At 31.0% G+C, this 23,731-nt stretch overlaps 2 protein-coding genes across 4 annotated transcripts; both read left to right on the forward strand.

The window, feature by feature from the left end:
- The first annotated feature begins 375 nt into the window (after nt 1–375).
- Nucleotides 376–7,568, forward strand: LOC124423922 (citron Rho-interacting kinase-like). 3 transcript variants are annotated; one of them, XM_046962294.1, is made up of 14 exons: nt 383–530; nt 652–853; nt 975–1,331; nt 1,674–1,918; nt 2,042–2,488; nt 2,629–2,761; nt 2,829–3,349; nt 3,511–4,974; nt 5,067–5,513; nt 5,587–5,939; nt 6,079–6,239; nt 6,309–6,521; nt 6,604–6,859; nt 6,936–7,568. In XM_046962294.1, the coding sequence occupies exons 2-14, from the start codon at nt 673–675 to the stop codon at nt 7,042–7,044; spliced, it is 4,887 nt and encodes a 1,628-aa protein (XP_046818250.1). In that variant the 5' UTR covers nt 383–530; nt 652–672; the 3' UTR covers nt 7,045–7,568. The 3 variants fall into 3 exon arrangements, with proteins under 3 accessions (XP_046818252.1, XP_046818250.1, XP_046818251.1); XM_046962295.1 differs by having other exon boundaries at nt 394–530; nt 664–853; XM_046962296.1 differs by lacking the exon at nt 652–853 and having other exon boundaries at nt 376–530.
- A 989-nt stretch (nt 7,569–8,557) lies between these two features.
- Nucleotides 8,558–18,005, forward strand: LOC124423598 (fatty acid synthase-like). Its single transcript, XM_046961497.1, has 19 exons — nt 8,558–9,096; nt 9,184–9,434; nt 9,533–9,764; nt 9,869–10,287; nt 10,350–10,643; nt 10,727–10,934; nt 11,037–11,197; nt 11,282–11,593; nt 11,687–12,192; nt 12,282–12,586; nt 12,681–13,085; nt 13,188–14,215; nt 14,278–14,519; nt 14,618–15,311; nt 15,395–16,226; nt 16,426–16,886; nt 16,978–17,232; nt 17,297–17,551; nt 17,622–18,005. Exons 1-19 carry the CDS (start codon nt 8,907–8,909, stop codon nt 17,763–17,765), a joined length of 7,194 nt encoding a protein of 2,397 aa, XP_046817453.1. The 5' UTR covers nt 8,558–8,906; the 3' UTR covers nt 17,766–18,005.
- Nucleotides 18,006–23,731: the final 5,726 nt, after the last annotated feature.

Raw genomic sequence — 23,731 nt, forward strand, 5'->3', positions numbered from 1 at the left:
ATGAGCGAATTATTTGAAAATTGTTAAAGATGTTTAATGGAAAGATGTCTTGTTACACTTATATCTTCATTTCTATTGGTTATTTAGATTAAGAAATGTGTCGACCAAAACGAATCATGGTAATGCCTATGAGAGATAATTTTGAATATTAACATTATGGAGTTTGTAGCGCGACCGTTATGAATAGTGTATTGTTGAAAGTTGCAGTGAAGTTATAAATGACGAATTGCAATCGTTTGATCGTTTTATTTTAATCATAATTTTATGCAATTAAATCGTTGTTTTCTTATATAAATGATATGTTCATTATGTAATTATATCAATCCGGCAAAAGATTACTATTTATTTATTTGAATGTAGTGATATATATCGCATTGTTATTTATGATAAAAATTAACTTTTTGTTAAGTGATAATATTACGGTATGAACAGTGCATATGGATATCTGTAAGGAAAAGAAAAAAATATTCAAATGGAGAAGACATTTGGTTTTATCATAACAATTATTTAAAACAAGTATTTAAAATATAGTAAGTAAAGAAATTATATATATGTATGTATATAGATATATATTTTTGATCAATTGAATTAGAAACATTTTGTTAGATATTATAAATAGCTAGAGTAGATGATAATGATATTGTTTATAAGTACTATCCATAGAATACAAAGATGTTAGCGTCCAATGATAAGACAGATGAAAAATTTAAGTCACCTTCTAATTCACAAAATGGAAATGAAAAGAGGATACATAGAAGCAAGTTACAAACATTTGATAAAGAGACTAGTAAATTGAAACAGGAATTAGTAAATTTAAAAAATGAAGATTTGGTAGAAACAAAAAGAAATTTAGGTAATTTTTGATAGTATGTGTGATTCAAATCTATCTGAAAGCATTTTGATTTTTTTTCTTTATGTACTTTAAATATATGTATATATATATATATGTATATCTATGCATATTTATATAATAGGTGATCAAATGGATTTTGAAAAATCTTCTAAATTGGAAACTAAGCATTTATCTAAACACAGTTCGGAAGGACCTTTTTTTGAATTTAAATATTCTAAGCATCCATTATTGCAGTCAGATAAATATTCAAAGGAAAAAATGGAATTAGAAATGCAATTAGATTATAAAAAAAAAGAGATACAAGAAAAACAAAAGAAGATTCTTGAACTGCAAGATAAAGTTCGAGAAATTGTCCAGTTAGAACATCAATTGGAGGAAAAAGTAAAACGATTGGAAGCTTCTAATAAAGAAAGGGATAAACTAGAACGAGAGTTAATTACAACAAGATCAGAATTAGCAGCAGTAAAGAGGACATTAGGTACATAATTTATGAATTAGTCATAGATAGAATAATGGCAACATTGTGACTTTTACAAAGTTGCCATAATACTTTGAATACAAGAGAAGATTATATACTTATCTTTGCATCATATTTATATAATTATATTTGTAAAATATAATTATAAATATTATTTATTATTATTGTTATTTATTATTATTATGTTTATTATTATTATTGTTATTTACTATTATTATGTTTATTATTATTATTGTTATTTATGATATAAATAATCATAAAACATTTTTGAAAATATAGTGATACGGTAGATGTATGATCTTTTATTGTGTCGTGCATAATTCATCTTAATGAATTCTTTAGAATTGGAACGTCAAGAAAGGAGAGATTTAGAGAATAAAGCTCTTGCTCTTATAAAAGATGCTAAGCGTAAATGGGAAAATGCAGAAAAAGAAAAAATTGTGCAACTTAACAAACACATTGAAACCCAAACTACACGCATTACAGAATTATGTACAAGTAATAATGAAATGAGTTCAAGATTACAGAGAGCAGAATGTGAACTTGAAACTGCAAATGCTGAATTACATAAACTTAGATTATTTCAGGTTAGTTATATATATTGTAGAATTAGTTATAAGCTAAATTAATTTAAAAATATTTTTAAAAATGTTTATTTTTATGCACATATGACTGAAAGAAAGTATAATATGATACAATTTTTATAACAGACACAATACAAGGAATCTTTAGCTAAAACCCGAGAGCTTAATCGACAGAGCGTTCAAGGTGTTGAAACAAAATTAGAAGAAATAGCAAATCGTTCGCATAATCAAATATCTGAATTACGTGCAAAATTAGATTTTGAAATAGCCAAAAATACGGAATTAGAAGTAAAATTAAGAAATGAACAAGATTCTAATCATTGTCGTCAGTCAAGGCTCCATGTTGCTTTGGAACTAGCCCAAAATGAACTTAAAGATTGTCAAGAGCAATTACGTGCGATACAAGTTACAATACCTGTAAGAGATACAGAAATAGAAACTTTACGGAAACAGTTGCAAGAGAGAACCAAACAATTGGAAAATGCACAGATATCAGAACAAACATTTGCTAATATGCGAGAACAACTTGAAAGATTGAAGGGAGAAAATGAACAACTTAAAAAACAACTGGAAGTGAGAATTTACTTAAATTATAATATATTAATTAAATAATCATGTCTTCTTTTATTTCATATGTGTTAATTACAGTTATTATATGAATTTGATTTATTTATCATATTACATGAATTGTTTATACCTATTATTTTTTTTAGGCAACTAAATCTGATTTAAATGATACTATAATGAATTTGGAACAGAATGAAACTCTTGCTTTAAACTTAGAGCAAGCTACGCAAGATAAAGTTGCTTTGCAGAAAAGACTACAAGATTCTTTGGATAAAGAAGGTATGATTTAATTATTTTTAAAACAAAAGAATCTACATTATTCATTTTATTTTTTGTTTTACTTTAGAGGAACATTTACGTAAAGTTGGCAATTTGGAAGAACTATTGAAACGCTTGGAGCAGAGTGTTACTAAATTGGAAGCCGAAAATGCTAGCCTTAAAAAATCTGGATTTATGGAATCAGGCACCAATGTAATTTCCTCAGAAAACTTGGTTGAAAAGAATACACATTTACAAGAACAAGTACAAAAGTTTGAACAGCAACTCGACGCCTTAAGAGAAAATGTTTCTACTGAACGACAAACAGCAAGACAGGCTCAAATGAATTTATGGAAAAAAGAAAAAGAATTGTCAGATTGTAATTTGGATAAACGAATTGCATTAAGAGAAGTAAAAACGGCTGAAGGAAAAATAAAAACATTGCAGGAAGAAAAGCAGAAGTTATTAGATAGAATAAATAATAAGACAAAAGAAGATGAAGAGAAGTCAAAAAAATTATTGAAAGAATTGGATAGCGCAAAAACATCTTTAACAGAGATTACAAAAGAAGCATCTAGAAATAAACAGCAAGCAGATTCAGCGCAAAGGGTAAAGCTATAAATTTTTTAGATCACATGTATACACGCACGCGCGCGCTCGCTCGCTCGCGATCGTATACGCATACATATACGTGTGCGTGGGTGCATTTATTTATTTATTTATTCATTCATTTATTCAAATTTTGATCTTATTATTATTTGCAATTGCAGGCATTAACGCAAACTAATCGTGAGATAGAAGAACTTCAGTCTACGAGTGCAGCATTACGGAGGGAAGTAGACGCAACACGTAAACAAATGCGAGTATATCAAGATCGTATAGATAGCCTGAATGCAGAAAATAAGCGTTTATCACAATCTAGTATGAAACATAATGAAGATAAAATAGAGTTAGAAGTGAAAATAGAAAAATTAGAACAGGAAATTAATGGTTATGAACTTAATATCGAACTTCTGAAGGAAACTTGTACTGTGCTTGAGGAACAACTAACGGATTATGAAAGATTGACGAGTGATCATGAAACTCGAGAAAATATGTTAATCCAAGATAAAATGAAATTACAAAAGGATTTAGAAACTGCGGAAATAAAATTACGTGAAATACAGACAGCACATAATGAAGAGAAAAATTTAAAGCTGACTGCTGAACGCAATGTTCAAACATTAGAAACAGAAATAAATGATATAGAGAGCGAAAGGAATAGTTTAATTGCTCAAAGAGATCAATATAAAAAATTGGTACAAGAATTAACTGAACAGGTTGAATCTTTAAGTATGAAATGTGGTGATTTAGAGTGTGACTTTTCAGAAATGCAACGTGCATTAGAAACTGCAAAAGCAGAAGCAATAATTGTTAAGGAAGAAAGTAGTCAACATTTAACAAGTTTACATGAATTAAAAGAAGTGAATTATTCGCTGATGGCCGATTTACAAAATAGCATAGATCAAGGACAAGATCTTAGATATAGAATCACAGAATTGGAAAATGTCTTAGCTGAAATGAGGCAATTCTATCAAGAGAGAGAAGTTAAAGCAGAGAGTACTCGTCAACAACAAGCGAAATTAATCGATTATTTGCAATTAAAATTAGAAGAATGTGGTAAGAAAAAGAAAACTATGTGCGACAAAATTCTTGGTACCAAACAAAAGGAGAATATTCCTCCTACCAGTACAAGTATGCCTATTGGATATCGCGAATTAGAAAATCAACTTACCAAAGAACGAGCGAAGGTGAAGTCATTAACGGATCAGTTATTAGCGTATAAGGCTATGCATATATCTGCATCAGCACCTTCTTCGCCATCTTCTCCAGATATAAAAAGGCCTATGGTACATGTTATGGAAACAACGAACGACATTTTAACCAAACGTTTGTCACCACAGAGAATGGGCCATAATATTCCACATAGATTTAACGTTGCATTACCGATGCGTGCTGGAAAATGCACTGCGTGCTCTGATTCTATTCAATTTGGAAAACGTGCAGCTATTTGTAGCGAATGTCAAATAATGACACATTTGAAATGTTCATTATCCGTTCCTGCAACATGCGGTCTTCCTGGAGATTTCACTAAACAATTTAGTAAAACTTTAAAGAATAGTGAAGACAGTCTATCATCTTTGGGCGGTAGCATTCAAACATTATCTATAGATCAACCAGATAAACCTGATATGGTAGATACTTCACTAAGTATTAAAATTTATTAAATAATTTAATATAAAAAAATTGATATAGATTTATTTAATTTATATTATATGTTTTATAGAGTTCTCACAATGTTCAGAATAATAATAATGATATTTCAATGGAAGGCTGGGTAAAAATGCCGGCACGATCAAAATCCTGCTGGGAAAGAAATTACTTGAGATTAGAAGAATCTCGTTTATGTATATATGACCATCAACCTTCGTCTGGAATGGCACCGATGCATAGTTTAAATCTAAATGAAAAAGATGGTTTTAATATTCTGGAGAATATACAGCAAGCTGAAGTAATTGGAACTGCAAAGTCTGATCTACCATTTATCTTTAGAATAGAATCCAATTCTTTAACAACTTGTTGGCCTACATCTAGGCTTGATATTATGGCTTTAAGTCAGACTGATAAAAAGAATTGGGTGAAAGCTTTAAAAATTATTACTAGTCAATGTTTATCTGTTAAAACAATAAAAAATGAAAAGTATCAAACAATACTTAGACTAGAAAAACATCAGGTATTATTTTTTTTATACTTATTAAATTTATCCCCGAATCCATGTTTCACACAAGTTTCATATATCTTTTCAGTTGGACATAAATTGTGTAGTAGATTTGGTGGGAGAAAATGTTCTTTTGTTAGGCGCAGAAGAAGGATTATTTTCATATTGTGGTACAAAATCGAGAATACTTACAACAATTCGTGGTGTAAAAAAAGTGCATCAACTATCCTTACATCCTCATTTAGACATAGCTATAATGATAGCTGGTGAAAATAGACAATTGGTCTATTGTTCTTTGAGACAATTAAGGAGTAATTCGCTTGCAGCCGAGTGCTCTAGACCAGCGATAAATACGAAAGCTGTTTTGACGGGTTCTGAAAGTTGTCATTTCTATCAACTACAAGACTTATTCCTTTGTGCTGCATTTGCATCATACGTAATGTATGTTTTACAAATATTATATTTAATTTTTAAGCTTCTTTCTGTGAATCGTATATGATAAATTTTATTATTATTATTATTATTATTATTATTATCATTATTATTATTGTTATTATTATTCGATTTTATTAATACATAGATTATTTAAATGGATTGTCGAAGAAGATCGTGGAGGTTTCATTAAAATTCGTAAGTTCGAAACACCTAAACCTTGCAGCTGTGCTATATTTACCAAACATCGTCTTATTGTTGGATGTAATAAATTCTTTCAAATCGATCTCAATAATTATTATGTCGAAGGTAAGGCATAGAGAAATATTTACGGAAATACATTTTATACTTATCATATAATTAAAAACGATTATGTAGATTTCCCAGAACAAGATGACAGTTCAGTTAAAGAAGCATTATCTGGTGTTGCAAAACTTGGAATTTTTCCAGTTTGTGTGTTAAATGTATCGTATAAGCCTTCGATGATAGAACTTTTGCTTTGTTACAATGAATTTGGCGTGTTTGTTGATGAAAATGGTCACAGAACACGAAATATTGATCCAACATGGAATCATTTACCATTTGCTTTTGGTAATAAAATATATATTTATTTTTGATATCGTTATTTATTGTGATATACTCATAGAAATTATAACGTGTTTCATTTTTTCAGCCTATCGAAAACCCTATCTATTTATCATACATTTTTCATCAATTGAAATAGTAAAATTAGATGCAGAGGCCTATACATTATCGTCTAAAAGTCCTGAAAGAACTCTAGTCGAACTTTCAAGTATACGATATTTAGGTGTAACTAATACGAAAGGAATTTATGTTGCATCTGTTAATTCTTTCCTTCAGTTATTGAAAATAGAAGGTTCTTTCAATATACCTGATCTAAATGGCAGTATTACAAGTTTAGATACATTGTATGTAATTATAATATTTTTATAAGTAGTTCGCTTTTTATTTTATAACATGATTTGCTTATTTTATTTCTTTTAGGATACAAGACGATGAAAGTACTTCAGAATTCAGTTTTACTTCAAGCCTTATGGAAGCTTTGGATGGTCAAGGGAAGAAAGTGCACTTTGCTGATGTGTCTAAGCATTAAAATTTCTTTTTTTAACTTTTATTGAATAATTACTTATTATTTTTACATACATTCATCGTACATATATATCTTAAGTCTGGATAGCATACAACATATTTACTTACATTGTATATTCATCATTAATTAATTACTATTTGGTTATCAAAATAAGACACTATTTGCGTTCATTTATTATTATTATTATTATTTTTTTTTTTCCTGATCGTTATAAGATATATAATAGTTTCGACGTAACGAAGAAATAATACCGAAAAGATAAAATTTTTTTTATTAAAGAAGACCAGTTAAATAATGCTCTTTACTGTCAATTGTTTATAGATTTCATTTCATAAAAATTTAATATTATAAATGCTATAGAGTATGGTATTATTTAAGGCGCATAATGACGTGTTAACAAAACACGTATTAAAAAAGTACAAAGTAAAAAAAATATAATTATTGTTTGTACTATTTAATTAAATATTATATACAAAAACTATAGATATTTTGCGATAATTTTATGAATATATATATGTGTGTATTTGTGCGTGTTGTGTGTGTATATATATACATATATATATATATATATATATATATATATATATATAACAATATAATATATTTTTTTGACACTACACATTAATAAAAAGTACTTAATTTTATAATTTTATAATTTAATGTAATTTAATGTAAGTCACTATTGATATAATAAAGATATTCATTATGTTTTGTAAATACTGTATACATGCAATTTCTTTTTTCTCAATAATGTATTATTTAAATATAATATTTGTTCATTATTATTATAAGATCATTTATTATGTTGAATAATCTTCGGTCCTTAATTTTTATATTACCAATTTTCTTATAATATTTTAATTCAATTTTATAAACAATCATTTTTTATATAACGCAGTTGTTTCAAATGTATTAATATTCAAATAGTATAATAAATACAGTATTATTCATAAATAAATCTAAAAATATGTAATAAATGTAAATAGTTTGATAGATAAAAAAATTAATCTATATGCATTATGTAAAGCGATGAGATATCCGGCAACCTTTGACTCCTGAATATAGATGTATACACGATTATTCATTAAGAATTGTTTTATAACAAAAAAAAAAAAAAATGTAGATATTTTATGTTCGATATAATATTTTTAAATTTATAATATTGCTATTTACTATTTATTATATATATATAATATTATAATTATTATAATAAACATGTTATAACGATATTTATAATGCGAACGGTGCCAGATAAATGGTGTAAAATCTAAATTAAAAATTTTCTATTATCAAATATTTAAGATATTACAGATGAAATTTGACATTTTTTTATCATCGAAAAATGCTGTTACTTTGCCGACAATTTAAATCATTCAATTTATATCCTTTCAATTCATAATTATGAATAAATGATAGAATTTTATAATAAATCAAACGAAAGCGTGAACAATATTTTCTCTTCAATTTAATTATAATAAAATTTATTTTAATTTGATTTTTTCTTGTTTAGCTATAAATTTAATATTTTGAATATCAAAAGAGAAAGAAGTAAAAAAAGGTCATCGATCGAAGCAAGTACATATGTTAAATTTGATCGCATCAATTAATTGAAATAGAGGAAAGAGAGACGGATTTAAAGGTCACTTTTAAATTGATTTTCATTTGAATAAGTTCAGTAGAAATTCGTGGCATATAGCATGATGTGACATATTTCTTGGTGGGGATAAAAGGAAATACAATCTTATAAAAAGAAATGCATCGCTGACAATTTCAGTAAATGCGAAGATACAATTCGTTTCAGTCTCAGTATCAGTTTCATTAAAAATTTCTATATTCTATTTCGATATAGAGAAACGAGAAACATCATGAGCGAGTATAAAGTACCAAAAGAATCTTACAGATTCTTCAAATATGCTAAACCAGAACCCGGCGAAGAAGTTGTTATTTCTGGATTCGCTGGTAGATTTCCAGAATCCAATAATGTAGAGATATTGAAAGAAAATATTTTCAACTTCAAAGATTGTATCACGGAAGATGATCGTCGTTGGAAACTAGGTATCGATTTTACGTAGATGATTTTGTTTTATTTAACAGAATAAACTAATTTAAAATTAATACTTTTCTATTGTTATATTTCATAAGAACATCCGGAAATTCCACGACGGAGTGGCAAAATTGACAACATTCAGAAATTCGATGCATCATTTTTTGGAATTAATTATAAGCAAGCCCATACAATGGATCCTATGTGCAGAATGTTCCTCGAACATGCTTACGAAGCTATCGTAGATGCTGGAATTAATCCAGAAGATATGCATGGAACGAGGACAGGTGTATTCATAGGTTCATGTTTCTCCGAAACTGAGAAAATTTGGTCCTACGACAAAATCGATGTAGGCAAAATATAGCGATAGATCAACAATTATAGATCAGATAGATAGGATTATTTATGTGAATGGATAAGACGAAATATAAGTCTCTTTAACTTTAGATACATGGTTATGGTATCACGGGCTGCACCAGAGGTATATTGGCTAACAAAATTTCATATTGGTTGGGTGTAACCGGACCATCGTATACCGTCGACACAGCGTGCAGTTCAAGTCTTTACGCGATGGAACACGCTTATAAGGCTATACGTATCGGACAATGCGATTACGCGATAGTCGGTGGATCAAATCTTTGCCTTCATCCATACATAACTCTGCAATTTAGCCGTTTAGGTATTGATTATGTCAATTCGTTTGAGGAATGTTTCCTTTTTTCTCGAAAATCATCATATGAAAGTATTTTACAATAATATTCAATATATGGATCTCTTTAATAGGGGTCTTGTCTCAGGATGGTCGTTGCAAATGTTTCGATGCTGATGCATCTGGTTACACGCGTAGTGAATCCGTCGCTATAGCATTTTTGCAAAAAGCAAAAAATGCCAAGAGAATCTATAGCACGGTATTTCATGCGAAAACAAATTGCGATGGTTATAAAAAAGAGGGTATAACGTTTCCTTCTAGCGAAATGCAGAGTGCTCTTCTTAAAGAATTTTATGAAGAATGCGATATACCAACGAATTCTATTAATTACATCGAAGCTCATGGTACCGGAACGAAAGTCGGTGATCCTGAAGAATTGAATGCCATAGATCGGGTCTTCACTAAAGGTAGAACTAATCCTCTTAAAATTGGTTCCATTAAAGGAAACTTGGGTCATACCGAACCAGCCAGTGGAGTTTGTTCCATTGCTAAGGTAAAGATTGTTTGAAGCGTAACACGAGAGAATTTCTTATATCTTTCTTCGATATTTTATAGGCAATAATATCGATGGAGTCTGGTCTAATACCGCCAAATATTAATTTTAATCAGCCACGCAAAGACGTAAAATGTTTTACAGAAGGGCGAATCAAGGTCGTTACCGAGATAACTCCGTTAGATGGCCAATACATAGGCATTAATTCTTTCGGCTTTGGCGGTGCTAATGCTCACGTTTTACTCCAATCAAACCCGAAAACAAAGATCAATAAAGGTTTACCAAATGATGATTTGCCCAGGCTCGTGGCTGTTTCTGGACGTACCGAAGAAGCAGTAGTAACCATATTAAATGATGTACGCATAACTTCTCAATAGAGGAAACAAAGATACTGTTTGTTAGAATCATATAAATAAAATTTCAATATCTTTTTCCGTAGATCGATAATCGACCGGTAGACGTTGAATTTATACGTCTTTTTCATGATATTCATCTTAAAGAAATATCAGGTCATTTATATCGAGGATACACGATAACAGGAGTTATAAAATCTGATAAGAAAATAAGGGAGATTGAAAATTATTCTAATATCAAAAAGCCAATATGGTTTGTCTTTTCTGGATTGGGATCGCAGTGGCCTGGAATGGGTATGGACATTTTTGTCGTTTGTTCAATGTTTCTTTATAAACATTAAAATCTATAAAAATAATGATTATTGCAATAATTAAATGGAATTTAAAATTTATTAGGACAAGCTCTGATGAGATTTCCTATATTTGCCAAAGCAATAGAGAAATGTGACGCTGTTTTAAAACCGCGTAAGCTCAATATTTATGAGATTTTAACTAAAAAAGACAATAGTATGTTCGACAATATCTTGCACTCGTTCGTCGGAATTGCTGCGATTCAGGTAAATTTGACAAATATTTTGCCATTTTCGAGTTTCGCATTCATTCGATAAGATCTGATGAAATGAAACATAACTGTGAAACAGATTGGTTTGGTAAATCTTTTAACTTCTGTGGGCGTAATACCGGACTACATAATCGGTCATTCCTTTGGTGAACTTGGTTGTGCATACGCAGATGGATGTTTTACTACGGAGGAAATGATATTGGCAGCGTATTCACGAGGATTGATACAAACCAAAGTATCTCATAATTCTATGGCCACAATAGAACTTGGTTATGAAGATATCAAAGATTTGTGTCCTCCTGATATCAACGTCAAATGTTACAAGGGACCTGAAAGTTCAATTATTAGCGGACCGGCAGAATCTATCAAAGCATTTGTTGAAAAACTTCAGGTTCGTTTGAAGTCAATTAGGATCTATCCAATAAAAATAATGATTAGAATGTTTTTTTTCTATTAGCTCATGTAATATATTTATGTTTGACAGGCAAACAAAATTTTTGCTAAAGAGATATCGTGCTATAATATACCTTGTAATAGCCGTTATATCGCAGCAGCTGGATCGAAACTTTTGGCATATTTGAAAGAAGTGATACCAGTGGCTAGACCTCGAAGTAAAAAATGGCTTAGTACATCGGTACCATACAATGAATGGTCGACATCGGCCGCACAATTCTCGTCGGCCGAGTATCATACAAATAATTTGCTGAAACCTGTACTTTTTGAGGAAATCTTAACCCTTGTCCATGACAATGCTATTATCATTGAAATTGCACCGCACGGTTTATTACAAGCGATTTTAAGAAAATCATTACAGCCAACAGTAACGAATATTACATTAATTCAACGAGATCATAAAGAGAACGTGGAAGTTTTTTTGCAAGGGTTAGGAAAGCTCTATAATGCTGGTTTACAACTTGATCTTGCTAAATTATATCCACCCGTAGAATATCCGGTCAGTCGAGGTACTCCAATGATATCTCCGCTCATTAGGTAGGATTTGAATTTTTAGCCAATAATATGAAATGTTTTTTATTTGTCTGTGAATGTAATGTAGAAGTTCAATATTATAACGTGTTTAGATGGGAACATTCGGATGATTGGTTCGTAGCATATTACAAAACGCAAGAGAGAATTATTTCCGGAGAACGAATGGTTGAAATATCAATCATTGATGAAGATTTCGAGTACATAAGCGGACACGTAATCGATGACAGAAATTTGTTTCCCGCAACAGGGTATTTATATCTGGTTTGGGAAACTTTAGGTATGATGATAGGAAAGTTGTATATGGATGTATCCGTTGTCATTAAAAATGTAAGGTTTAATCGAGCTACCACCATTCCCAAAGAAGGCAAAGTTGAAATGACTGTCATGATTCAAAAAGGTAATTACTTTCTATTATGTGTAAACTATTTTTCATATATGAAAATATTTTTTTTGTATATTTCATATATAAAAATTTATTTACAAATGAATAGGAACCGGTAATTTCGAAGTGATCGAAGGAGGTGCAGCTATTGTTACCGGGACAATTCACGTTGCAACAAACTTATCGAAAGAGAAAATATCGCTTGATATGATCAACAAAAATTTTAACAACGAGGAAGAAGTATTAGACGCGAAAGATATCTATAAGGAGTTGAAGCTACGTGGTTATCAATATAGTGGTTACTTCCGAAGTTTGCGGAGTTCCTCAGTTTCGGGAAATAAAGGACATATCGAATGGAAAAAGAATTGGGTAGCGTTCCTGGATAATATATTACAGATGAAAATTATCAATTTAGATACTAGAAGTTTATTTATACCTACTAGAATTAGAAAAGTGGTAATAGATATTAAAGCTCATCAACAATGTCTTCAAAGTTTGCCCACTAATGAACAATGTAAATATTTATTGTCAATGCAATTATTATCTATAATATATATCGACTCCCATTATATCTCATCATTATTCATATATAATGCCACTTATTTTCTTATTTTAGATATACCTGTACGATTATATGAGGATCTTGATATAGTTGTAGCCGGGGGTGTAGTAATGTATGGTATTAAAGCTAGTGCGATTAATCGAAAAAGACCTATCTGTGATCCAATTATCGAAGAACACAAATTCACTGCTCATCGTGATAAAAAGGAAATGTCATTACGTGAAATATTAACGTTATCTATGCACATTACTCTTGAGAATATACCAATCATTAAGGTGAAAACAATAGAACTCATTGAGTATAATGACGATATATCAGCAGAGAAGCTCGTTTCTCCGATTTTGTCAAATATTTTAAGCAATTTGCCTTTGATTCAAGCAAACGTTAACGTATTTGCACCACCAAACAAATTCGACGAGGAAAATATTCCTAAAGATATTACAGTTTCAGAATTGAAAAGGATACATATAGATGATACCGCGTTATTAGCAGTTGGATGTGGTTTGTTAAGTAAGGGAAATAAGGATAACTTAAAACTACTTTTAAAGTCTACAATAGACGGAGCTTTCATTTTATCGCGTGAAAAAACTAATACGCCATTGGATTTATCAATTTTAGAAAAATTGAAATTAAATATAGTTTTGGAGAAACGTACCTCCGAGGAATCCTGGATATTATTAAGGAAGATAAAGAAAATTTCAAAAAATACTTCGTTTATTAATGTCAACAGCAATAAATTTAATTGGTTGCAACAAGTCCAAACAATACTTGCCAATGAAACAGAACTGAATATCAGTAAGACAAGAGTAATACTTGTTGAGGAAGGAAACATTGAGTCTGGTCTCTTAGGATTCATTAATTGTTTACAAAAAGAACCTGGCGGTGATATCTTCCGTGCTGTTTTAATTCAAGATCTCAAAGCCCCGAAATTTTCTTTAGAATTACCCCTTTATTCCGAACAACTCGAAATGGATCTTACTATCAATGTTTTACGACCAGGAAACATTTGGGGATCATATAGGCATCAATTACTTCCACCTTCCAATCTCAAGCCTTGCCATCATGCCTTAATTACACAATCGGTATGTGAAAAAACGTTTTATAAATACATATCATGAAGTAATACAATAATATTTCTTAACAGTTACGTGGAGATTTAAGTTCGTTACGTTGGGTTGAAGGGCCAATTATGAAGAACAATGAAAATACAGATCTTATTCATATTCATTATGCATCGTTAAATTTTAAAGATATTATGCTGGCAACAAATAAAATAGCACCAGAAGCAATAATAAATGACAGAAAAGAATTAGATTATGTACTTGGATTTGAATATAGCGGAATTAGTATCAATGGCCAACGTATTATGGGAATTTCTGTAAACAAGTGAGCTCTAAATAAAAATTACAAGATTGATATTTAATCCCTTATATAATATAATAGAAAATAAAGGGAAATTAAATAAATAACATTTTTTTTTCTAGATGTCTATCAAATTTTATCCACATAAACAAATTTTTTTCGTGGAACGTACCTGAAAGTTGGAGTTTAGAGGATGCAGCAACGGTACCATGTGTATATTGTACAAGTATCATTGCCCTTTATATAAATGGGAAAATGAAGAAGGGCGACAAAGTACTTATTCATGCTGGTACTGGTGGTATTGGCCAAGCAGCGATTAACTTGGCCCTTCACGAAGGTTGTGAAGTATTTACTACTGTCGGCACACCAGAAAAACGTAAATTCATTAAAGAGACATTCCCCAGTATTGATGATAATCATATCGGAAATTCTCGTGATACTAGCTTCGAACAAATGATTTTGAAAGAAACCAATGGTATAGGTGTGGATATAGTTTTAAATTCTTTGTCGGAAGAAAAACTTTTAGCATCTTTGCGTTGTTTGAACTACGACGGACGATTTTTAGAAATTGGAAAGTCCGACATAATTGCAGATAATTCATTAAATATAGAATACTTTAAGAAGGGAATCAGTTTTCATGCCATTATGTTAGATAAAATTATAAATATACATACTGAAGTTTCAATTGAAGTCAATTCGTTATTAAACAGATTTATTAAAGAGAATGGTGTCAAACCAATTGTTAGAACTGTCTTTGGCAAAGATCAATTAGAGACAGCATTTAGATTTATGGCCGCTGGAAAACATATTGGAAAAGTAAGTAGACGTTAGTCGTTTGAATATGCTTTATGCTTGAACTATTTTAAATTATAACTTGAAATCCATTTTAAATGTCATAGGTACTCATAAAGATTCGCGAAGAGAATGAACCATTAAATACACCAATCTTGGCTGAGCCCACTTACATATGTTTTCCGAATAAAAGTTATATAGTTCTTGGTGGCTTGGGAGGTTTTGGTTTAGAATTAATCGATTGGTTGATTCTTCGAAATGCTCAAAATATTGTCATTACTTCGCGAAACGGCATAAAGAATGGCTATCAACGCATGAGAATTAAAATATGGGAATCATATGGAGTAAATATTAAAATCCTTGTCGGTCTCAATACGGCTAAACGAAAAGATTGCGAGCTTGTAGTGAAAACAGCGATAGATAAAGGTCCCGTCGATGGTATATTCAATCTCGCGGTTTCTTTGAAAGACGGTATTTGTAGAAATCAAACGCCAAAAACTTTTGAAGAATCTTTCAAAGGGAAAGCTTGGACCACGAAATGTTTGGATGAGGTAACTAGAAAACTTTGTCCAGATCTTCGACATTTCGTAGTCTTCTCTTCTGTCTCGTGCGGAAGAGGAAATGCTGGTCAAACGAATTACGGTATGGCTAATTCCGTTATGGAAAGAATATGCGAAAAAAGAGTAGAAGAAGGTTTACCTGGATTAGCTATCCAATGGGGAGCGATTGGAGACGTCGGTCTTGTTGCGGACATGCAGAATAACGATAAGGAACTTGTTATCGGTGGTACTCTACAGCAAAAAATAACATCATGTTTACAAGAACTCAATAGATTTTTGCTACAGGATAAACCTATAGTTGCTAGTATGGTAGTCGCTGAAAAGCGAACAAGTATCAATGGTGTAGATAATGTTGTAGAGACTGTCTTAAATATTATGGGTAAGTTTCATATAAATCCATAATATTATTATTTTATTATTGTTATTATCATCGTAATTTTATGATAATTTGTGATGGGTTTCAACCAAGTCACATATTATTTTATATCTACTTATGTGTTTGTACTTGTAATATTTTTTTTTTTAATATACTTTCAAACAATATTTATCTCTTTAAAAGTACGAATTTTTGATTGCAGGCATTAAAGATTTGAAGACTGTCAGTCATCACACTTCCTTGGCTGAACTTGGAATGGATTCAATGATGGCTGTAGAAATAAAACAGACATTAGAACGTGAATACGAAATATATCTCACCGCGCAAGATATTCGAAGCTTAAACTTCGCTAAACTCATGGAAATGAATAATAAAGAAACAGATAATAAAAATCGCAATGAAACTGCTACAAAAGAAATATTAGCTGGTACAAAGATATTGATGCAATTGTTCGGTGAAAAACTTTCCTCCGAAATAATTATCCAGCTTAAAACTAATCCAGAGGAAGGTCGAAAAGAGATATTTTTCGTCCCAGGAATCGAAGGCTATGGTAGTATCTTCAAAACATTAGAATCGAAAATTAAATCGCCTGCAAGTTGTTTCCAATTGGCTACAAATTATGAATTGAAAACTGTAGAGGAAATGGCCGATTTACTTTTACCGGTATATCCTCTTGCTAAAGAAATATTTAATTGAATTAAATATTATTTAATTTTATACATTAGCATAATGTATATAACTTTACATATTGTAGCATTTATTAGAAAAACTTAAAGATCGAACTGATTTCACGTTAGTGGGATATTCATTCGGATCGCTTATAACTATTGAACTCGCACGAAAATTAGAAGTTATAGGATTTAATGGCCAGCTAATTTTGATAGACGGTGCCCCTCAGCAAATGAAAACACTTATAAATCAACATATGTATTCGTCATCCGAGGAAGAATTGGAAAGCAACATTCTGCTTGGCATCATGGACGCATTTACACCTACTAACAGTGAACAGGTATATCTGAATCGCAATGTTTGATTGCAAGATTTTATATTAACTTACAAATATTATTTTCCAGCTTGTACTTGAATTAGGAAAATGTAAAACGTGGGATGAGAAAATAAATGCATTCTTTAATGCCATATCTCCTGAGCACAAGCAAATGTATTTAGAATTGGATCAAAGAAGCGCTATTTTCTCATTTTATGCGAGATTGAAAGCAGTCATAAAATATAATCCGGAACCAATGCCATATATAAGAGCACCAATAACATTATTTAAACCAATGTTGTCGTCTGTACAATACGCACAATACGATTATGGATTACAAAATGTAAGTTGTACAAATTTATATATATTATAAAGATAATAACTGATTTACTATGAAATATTGTTATTTTCAGATAACTGAAAGCAAAGTGAAAGTACATGTTGTTGATGGCAATCATGTCACAATGTTAGAACATATAAAAATTGCAATGGTAATTAATGATGAACTATTTGAGGATAGTCAAGAATTGAAAGAAAATCTAATGAAAGAAAACTAATAAAAATAATAATACAAGTAATATATATATATTTACATATTATAAGATTTAGTTTTAAATCCATTAGTATCATTTTGCTATTTATAAAGTAGGGTTGCCATATATCCGGGAAAATTTGGAAGAGATTTCGAATGCGAAAAAGATTTTTTTTAATTTAAATATACTTCATAAATGTTGTCTATGATGTCCTGTATATTATCACCGATAGATTTAAAATGACAAATATATTATTTAATTTTACTTGTATCGTTTAATATCGTATTCCCCGAATGAATATAACATATGTAGCATATATTATATTTTAGTTATGTAATATGAAGCAAAATATTTGAAGGTGGATAAATATATGTACATTTCAAATAAAAATTTACGTAACTCTATTTTATTTATGTGCATATGTACGACATACATGTTAATCTGGAACTAGAGTGGTGAATTTGGTATGTATCGTTAATCGATCATTTCCGTTGTCATATGTATGACGGAACGAAACAAATTGGATGGTAATGAGAAAAAATGGAAAGGAAGCCGTATCGTACTTTTATACAAACTATTTGCAAGAAAACACTATTTTTTGTTACGATTCTTTTAAAAGAAAATAATGATTTTTAAAACATTCGGTAAAGTTAATTACTCGTTTAAATTTTCATCTTTAAAATGAAATTTTGTTCATCAAAATCTGCCAAGAATTATGTCTACATTCATTATTGACGTAAAACATAATAAAACTAGAAATAACGAACAGCCATAGACTATTTGTTTCATTATAGTTCAATGATAATTATAAATACACGACCAACTAAGCTGTTTATTACCTTTTGTTCGAAGCATATGTGATTTCAGTGATAGGTATGAATAAAATATGAATTATAAATACAAGCGCGTAACGACGCAATAGACGCATGTTTCCATCATGTTTCTATCATGCGTCTATTGCATCGTTACCCGCTTGTATAAGATTGTATTGGTTATTCTCCTCTCACGTGTACATAACAATTGGTTTCGTGTGGATTAGAGCAAGTAGTTTAGTAGAATGTGAACTCACTCTTATCTCTAATATGTATTTTTTCTTTGATGGTAGCGTGCGTCACGTAATGTTTTGATCGGTACGCATATGCTTCAAGATAAAACCATAAAGAATAATAAATATAATTAACACGTAAGATAATTAATATATAAATTTGCAAATATATAGAAATTATCTTTGAATTTAATTATATCTTATCTATTTGCCTATAAAAGTATTATTGGCAATGTAAAGTGCCAATTACTTTAGTGTTTAATCAAAATTAGCTCGAAGTGATTTTGAAAATACATTGAAATATGCAGCCATTCGCTCGATAATACTTGCGTTAAAAGATTAGACTTCGCAAGTAATATCGACCCAGGTCTCACCACGTGGAGGTTGCTGCATGTGGAGACCCACGGGCTAACGGTGACTCTACTCTAAAATCCGCGTTCCGCGATATCGATCCGCCATACCTTTCCGCTTCAATGCATTGGCTTCTTAACTAACAGGGTATGCGTAGCTTTAGCTACTACACACCTCTTACAGATAGCTCCACCATTTGCACCGTCCGCTTCAGACATAACGAATTAATAAGCACATCCGAATTCGTGCTTTCCGAATTTCGAACAAACAAAGCGCACTCCTTAGAAATACTAATCGCGTCGCGACACTCACGTGTGTGTTATAATTACGTTGATTCTACTATTAAGCCGAAATTCGCGAAGTACCCCCATCGAAATTTCGAAGAAATCAAACGAAGTCCACGGTAGGACCTTTAATCGCGCCCGAACACCCACGCAAGTGTTAAAAAAATGGTAACTCTACTCTAAATTCGCGTTTTCGATTCGAACAATCAAACGAAATATAATCGCGCCCGAGAACACCCACGCCTGTGCCCGCCGACACGCGCGTCAATGTTCTTCCTATCCTCCCCGTATTCGCGTGTAAAAATCGATGATGAATCCTGCCATGCGATGAATCATCTGGCCGCTGATGAACCTATCCCTCGATGACCTATACTGTAAAAAAAACATAAAAAGGGAATAAAAGAACAAGAAAATATATCAAACAAAATAATATATATATATACATATATAAAATACAAATAGAAAATAAATATATATAAATAGATAAGAGACCTAGAAAAAGAAACGAAAAGAGAAGATGCATGCACCATCCCATGGTTCCTACCTAAAGCTTATAAATTATAATTAATAAAAATATATTAAAAACATAATTAAAAACATAAACACATAATTAAACACATAATTAAATACATAATTAAATACATAATTAAAAGGAAATAACATAATAATAACATAATTGAAAACATAATTCAAAAAGAAAAATATGAGATAGAAAAGAGAGCCCCAGAAAGAGAAGAATAGAGATCCCAAAAAGATAAGACAAGAGAAACAGTTTTATATGATGCTGAGACAGCAACCCGCACAGAAGCCCTCGCCCACAGGCCCCACCCATGGGTCCCACCCGAAATACACAAAGGATAATTAATGGAAGTAAATAAGAATGAATAGAAATAACAGCGGACAAAAAAGTGTGATAGAAAAATTTCCTTTTCGTTTGTCTAAGAAATTATTATACAATATATTTCTATTATAATTCTCCTTTCGAAGTATTATTAGCTTTATAAAATGAAAATATGTTAATGTTTAGTTGGAATTAGATTGAAAAAATATTGGAAAAGTAATACAGTATGCAGCCATTCGCTCGATAATACTTGCGTTATAAAATAAACAATTAGACTTTGCAAGTATTAACGACCCAGGTCTCACTACGTGGAAGTTGCTGCATGTGGAGACCCACGAGCTAACGGTGACTCTATTTTACTCTAAAATCCGCGTTCCCCGATACCGATCCCTTATGCCTTCCGCTTCGGATATTTAGGGCGACTTAGCTAACAGGAGGTATATAGCCTCAGCTACAGGGACCCCACTTACAGAGAGCTTTACCGTTCAACACCCTCGCCTCAGGCATAACGAATTATTATGCACATCTGAATACGTGCTTCCGAATTTCGAACAATCAAAGCGCATTAATCGCGTACCCGACACTCACGTGTGTTATAATTACGTAGATTCTACTGTTCTATCCAAATTCGCGAAGTAATCTAATCGAAATGTCAAAGAAATAAAACGAAGTCCCCGGTAGGACTTTCAATCGCGCATGCGAACACTTACATGAGTGTTAGAATAACGGTGACTCTAAGTTGAAATCCGAAGCGTACCCCAAATTTCAACACTAAAACGTAGTCCATGATAGGACCTTTAATCGCGCCCGGACACCCACGCAAGTGTTCGGAAAACGGTGACTCTACTCTAAATAAACTAATCGAATATTCGAGCAAACAAAACGAAGTCCCCGGTAGGACTTTTAATCGCGCACACGAACACTCACGTGAGTGTTAGAATAACGGTGACTCTAAGTTGAAATCCAAAGTGACATATGCTAACTGGTATTTAGACTTTCCATGATATTTGTCGAGATTTCCGCCCCGTTACCAAATATGAGGATTATCATAACATCGGTCAGCTATGTACAGCACTACAAGGTAAACCGTTCGCGCACCCCGAATTTCAACACTAAAACGAAGTCCATGGGAGGACTTTTAATCGCGCCCGGACACCCACGCAAGTGCTCGGAAAACGGTGACTCTAGTCTAAAAAAACGCGTTCGCGAAGAAATCTAATCGAATATTCGAGCAAATATAAACGAAGTCCCCGGTAGGACTTTCAAGTCGCGCCCGCGTTCATTCACGTGAGTGTTAGAAAAACGGTGACTCTACTCTAAATTCGCGTTTTCGATACGAGCTATCAAACGAAGTTTAATCGCGCCCGAGAACACCCACGCTTGTGCACGCAGACACGCGCGCCAGTGTTCTTCCTATCCTTCCCGTAACCGCGCATAAAAATCGATGATGAATCGTGCCAGGCGATGGCGCATGGTGACCAGAGGTGAACCTATCCCTTGATGATGTATCCTGAAAAAAAAGAAACTAAAGAGAAAATAAGAGAAAGCAAAAAAATATATAAAATAAAACATAATATATACATAGATTTTAAATAGAAAATAAACATATATAAATAAATAAGAAAGCTAGTGAAAGAAAAAAAAAGAGCAGCTCTGCACGATGATGAAACTGCAGACAGCACCATTCCTTGGATTCTACCTAAGACCTATAAATCATAATTAATAAGAATATATTAAAAACATAATTAAAACCATAAAAACATAATTGAAAAGAAATAACAAATAAATATTAAAGAAACATAATTAAAAAGAAATAACATAATAAAAATCTGAAAAGACATAATGAAAAAAAAAACATATTAATAACATAATTAAAAACGTAATTAAATATGAAAAATATGAAATAGAAAAGAGAGCCCCAAAAAGAGAAGAAAAGAGAAGCAGCACTATAAAATGCTGAGAAAGCAACCCGCACAGAGGCCCACACCCATGTCCCCATCCCATGGGTCCCACCCGAGACTTATAAATCATAATTAATAATAGTAAATAAGAATGAAAAATATGAAATAGAAAAGAGAGCCCCTAAAAGAGAAGAAAAGAGAAACAACTCTATAAGATGCTGAGACAGCAACCCACACAGAGGCACACACCCATGGGCCTCTCCCATGGGTTCCACCCGAGATATATATAGAGGATAATTAATGACAGTAAATAAGAAAAAATAGAAATGACAGTAATTATACAAACGATAAAATGCTGAATTTAATTTGATTAAACTTAAGAAAAATAAAAGATTAATTTAAAAGAAATGAAATATTCTGAACACAGATATAAATAAATATTATTCTCTCTGAAAGAAATATTATATTTATTAATCGATGATATATGATAATATATGTACATCTTCTCTATAACGTTGCTAAGAATATCCTATTGTTTAAATATTAATTAATTATTCCTTCACGTGTTCGCGATCCCACGACTCGGACCTAGCTGAAAAGAAATAAGGAAAGAAAAAAGAATTAGTATATATGTATATTAATTATACGAACGATAAAATGCTAAATTTAATTTGATTAAACTTAAAAGAAATAAACGATTAATATAAATAAATATTATTCTCTCTGAAAGAAATATTATTATATCTATTAATCGATAGTAAATAACAATACATGTATATGATTTTTATAATGTTGCTAAAAATATCTTATTGTTTAAATATTAATTAATTATACTTTACGTGTATCCTATATCGTTTAAATGTTAAGATAATCTTCTTTATTAATTATTCCTTCCCGTGTTGGCGACCCCACAACTTGGAACTAGCTGAAAAGAAATAAGGAAAGAAAAAAGAATATGTACATATTAATTATATGAACGATAAAATTATGAATTTAATCTAATTAAACTTAAGGAAAATAAAAGATTAATTAACAAAAAAAATGAAATATGCTGAAAACTGATGTAAAGAAATATTATTCTCTCAGAAAGAAATATTGTATTACTTGTACATTTCATAGACATATGATTTTTTAATGTAGATCTCGATTTTATTAAAATAAAATTATGAATTTAATTGAACTTTAGAAAAGAAAAAAAATGTACAAAATTTATCAATCGACTTTAACGTAAAATTTGATTTTATTAAACTAAAATTATAAATTCAATTGAATTTTAGAATAGAGAAAATGTGTAAAATTTATATCTCGAGTTTAATATTAAAAATTCATAAAATATGAAGTAATGTCTATTCGTGTACACGGAATGTTACTTCGTCTTAGTTTTTTAAATCTACAACCCTACATGCATCACCATAAGAGCATTTTGAATGACAACATGATAAAATTAAAATACGACTAAGAACCATTCTCGAAAGTTTCTAGTGAATTTTCGAAAATAATTCAATAGCCTAATAATTGTCCTCTTGAGCCACAATTTGTGATTGACCTCTTCGGCATATAGCATCTTG

The sequence above is a fragment of the Vespa crabro genome, chromosome 4 (assembly GCF_910589235.1).
Source record: "Vespa crabro chromosome 4, iyVesCrab1.2, whole genome shotgun sequence".
In the NCBI taxonomy this organism is placed as follows: domain Eukaryota; kingdom Metazoa; phylum Arthropoda; class Insecta; order Hymenoptera; family Vespidae; genus Vespa; species Vespa crabro.